Below are 3316 nucleotides of genomic sequence, written 5' to 3'. Positions count from 1 at the left end.
ATATAGATACAACGTGAGAAGGAGAAAAAAGGAAAAAGAAAGAGATCTCGTAGCATTCATGCAGGAGGTGTATCGGGTAGTAGCTGTTGGTGTTAAGAGACAGGGTTGAGATTTGAGATAGATACAAAAATAGATAGATTGATAGAGGTGGAGAGAGATACCTGCTGCCTCTCTCTGCTTCGATCAAGCTATCTTACTTCACATACTATACATCACTAGCTCCGATCAGAAGATAAGTGGATGACGATCTAATACATACACATGTCTTTATATGTTGTCGATATCTGTATATCTATCTATCTGTCTAATGCACGGACATGCACATGTATATGCATAGATATGTGTATATGCAGAGTGCACAGATACATACATATGTACGTATATACGTGTATGTATTTATTTGGATACCAGACATGCATATACGTACATCGGTGACTAGAACGTATGTAGGCATATGTCTAGACAGATAAATAGATAGATAGGAAAATGAGGAGGAAGAATGAGTAGAGTATGATGACGTATCTTTCCGTCTCATTCCGTTTGGGGTGTATATACACGTGGATGGCTGAAAGAAGAGGATAAGAGTCGTAGCACAATGCGTAAGTGAGCAGTGAGAGTTTTGTTTAGATCAAAATGACATCCAAGTAGTAGACGAAGAAGCAGTCGTTTTCTGTTTCTTTTCTGTCGTCGTGTGTATGCCGATGCAGGAGGAGATGAAGGAGCGCGAGAAGAGAAGAATAAGGCAAACCATCCCTCCCCGCCAAGCAGGAGAGAATAAGAATTACGAAAGACCTATAATGATCAAACTCAAAGACTCCACGACAACGACGACGTCTCTATAAAGTGCTCTTTTTGCTTATGTCGAATAATCTATTTAGCTTCTAACTATTCTCAATCTGTCCGTCTCTCTCTCTTTGTATATATCTAACTATGTACATGTATCTATCTCTCTATGAAGGTGCTGCACTACAACAGCTAGAAGTAGTGTTATGTCTAGTGTGAGATGTACTGAGGTGGAGGATAAGAAGATGAAAAAGAGGAAGAAGAAAAAGGAAGATGAGAAGTGAGGGAGAAAAGAAAGATACAAGAGAGAAGATGAATGACGGAAGGTATGGAAATCGTAAGAAAGGAAGAAGACTCTTCTTTTTGTTTGAGAGAGATAGATAATAATGTTGATAGAAAGAAGAGGAAGAAAATGAATCTTCTTGTCCTTCGTATCTTACTATGCCCAGTGACTGTATTAGTAGTAGAAGGTGACAAGTTTTGAAGAATATAAGGAGATGTTTGTTCTCTCTTCCCCTCCTTCTTGATCTGTTTAGAACGTTCCTAGGAGTAGAGGCGACAGAACTGAGCCTGCGTGATGATAGTTTTCTCTTGTCATTGCGACAATAGACAAAGAAAGAAAGAAAGAAAGAAGAGAACCATAGATGAGAAGAGGGAGGGACTGATATGCCGACGTGTTGAAAATAAGACGAAGAAGTCAGGTGTAAGGAGTGAGTAGAGGAAGGAGGAAGGGATGGATGGATCGGATTCTATCGATAAATTCACCCTCACTGATTAGTAGTAGTTGTTGTTGTACTAGGTGTAGGAGTGGGGAGGTACCGACCAAGTGAATGACGTCAACTTATATAGAGAGATGATTAAGACGAAGAAGATTTCATGTCGTAGTACATACGTACACATCTATACCGACAGACAGGTAGATGTGGGCGTTAAACTCCTTCTGTCTGTCGCTGAGAGTGATAGGGGATGCATGTATAGATGTCTAAGTCTGGATCTACATCTATTTGTTAATATGTTATTGCGATGTGTAGGAGACAGAGAGTGTGTGTGTGTGTATGATGTGGACTTATTCTCCCCCGTGTCCATAGAAAAAGGAAAAGAATGACGAGACTAAATGAATGGAATTCTGTCTTTCTCATTCATCATGATCCTACTTCTCATTCTTCCCACTGTCCCCCTTATGTAATAGGAACGCATATCCATCTCCATTCTTACAGTCAACCGGTCCTCCTTCTTCTCTCTAGTACCCTTCTTTCTTCTCTTTTCCTTCGTTGTATGATGGTCATCCACGTATGAGGCGAGAGTGTTACGATGAGCTAGCTACGTAGCTAGCTAGCTCTTCTTCACTGTGTCAGTCCCCGCCTTCTGCGTCTTTATGTGGTTACGTCTTCATTCTTCTTACATACGATTCGTGTAGGAAAACTTCCTTTCCTCATCTATCTCCCAAGTCACTATTGACCGTCCGTCCTCTGATCCACGTGTGTTTGTCATTCATTCACTCATGCCTTCCCGGCTGTATGTACACCTGAGGGTCTTCTCTTCTCTGTCTTCGGGAAGAGACATGAAAACACTTGCCCCCGACCCCTACGACTTCTCTGTCTTCCCCATGGATCGATCTATTCTGTAGGCATCTGTCTAAGGTATCTATCTATCTGTATATCTATCTATTTATCAATCGTGAATTGATGAGTGAACGAACCCCCAGGAAAAGAAATGACAGACAGGAGTCACCACGAGGATGAAAGAGCGAGGAAGAAACAAAGTCAGAAAGAAGAAAGAAAGATAGAGGAGATCCTAATGTTTCTGCAATATTCATTTCAAAGTAGATCGATGGAAGAAGAACGGCACCTATCAGAAATAGATCCTACTCATATAGACATACATACATATCTTTTCACATAGCCATGCGTAGATCCATATTCACATAGTCTACAGATCGTAAAAAGCCCTTTCAAAGACGGACCATGAGTCTATAGGCTTCCTTTCTTCGCTCTCTCTCACACACGCAACTACAGTAGCCCTCGTAGACTACTAGTCAACATACTGAGAAGACCTACCACCCCCGTAGAAAGAAGAGACTGTTAATTATCGTCGTGAAGAGGCCTCATCTCATAGGAACGAATGCCCTCGTCACTCTTCTTTGTGTCAGGGGAAAGGATAGTGAACGAGGCTGTGGTAAAGAAGGCATACATAGGAGGCAAACTTTCGCTCTGTTACGTCGTCGCTAGTATCCTACTAACTCTTCTTCATCTAGATCTTCTTGCCTGTCTGATATGGCTAAAGGTGGTCCTACTGCTACTACTCGACCTTTGTGTATTACGACAGCACGCAGAACTGCATTAGTTACATAGCCATAATCATTATCGTCTTCCATACGGATAGATGAGCTAAGTACCTAATATATGGAGAGGGAGAGAGATAGACGCGGTTTTAAGGCTATCATATACCATGAGAATAAACTCCATCTATCTAAGGGGAGATGAGCAATCAATCTGTAAGAAAGACAGGGGAAGAGAAGAAAGGAAGGTGGGGA

General features: G+C 41.5%; 1 protein-coding gene across 1 annotated transcript; it reads left to right on the top strand.

Moving 5' to 3' along the window:
- The first annotated feature begins 446 nt into the window (after nucleotides 1-446).
- CSUI_002123 (uncharacterized protein) lies at nucleotides 447-2510 on the top strand. Its single transcript, XM_068062325.1, has one exon. It carries the CDS (start codon nucleotides 1637-1639, stop codon nucleotides 1886-1888), a length of 252 nt encoding a protein of 83 aa, XP_067925704.1. The 5' UTR covers nucleotides 447-1636; the 3' UTR covers nucleotides 1889-2510.
- Nucleotides 2511-3316: the final 806 nt, after the last annotated feature.

The sequence above is a fragment of the Cystoisospora suis genome, assembly GCF_002600585.1.
Source record: "Cystoisospora suis strain Wien I chromosome Unknown contig_885, whole genome shotgun sequence".
In the NCBI taxonomy this organism is placed as follows: domain Eukaryota; phylum Apicomplexa; class Conoidasida; order Eucoccidiorida; family Sarcocystidae; genus Cystoisospora; species Cystoisospora suis.
This window is presented reverse-complemented; position numbering and strand designations above follow the sequence as displayed.

What these genes read in the sequence shown, in the direction of transcription:
- CSUI_002123 (XM_068062325.1), top strand. Translation starts at nt 1,637, where the DNA reads ATGATTAAGACGAAGAAGATTTCATGTCGTAGTACATACGTACACATC.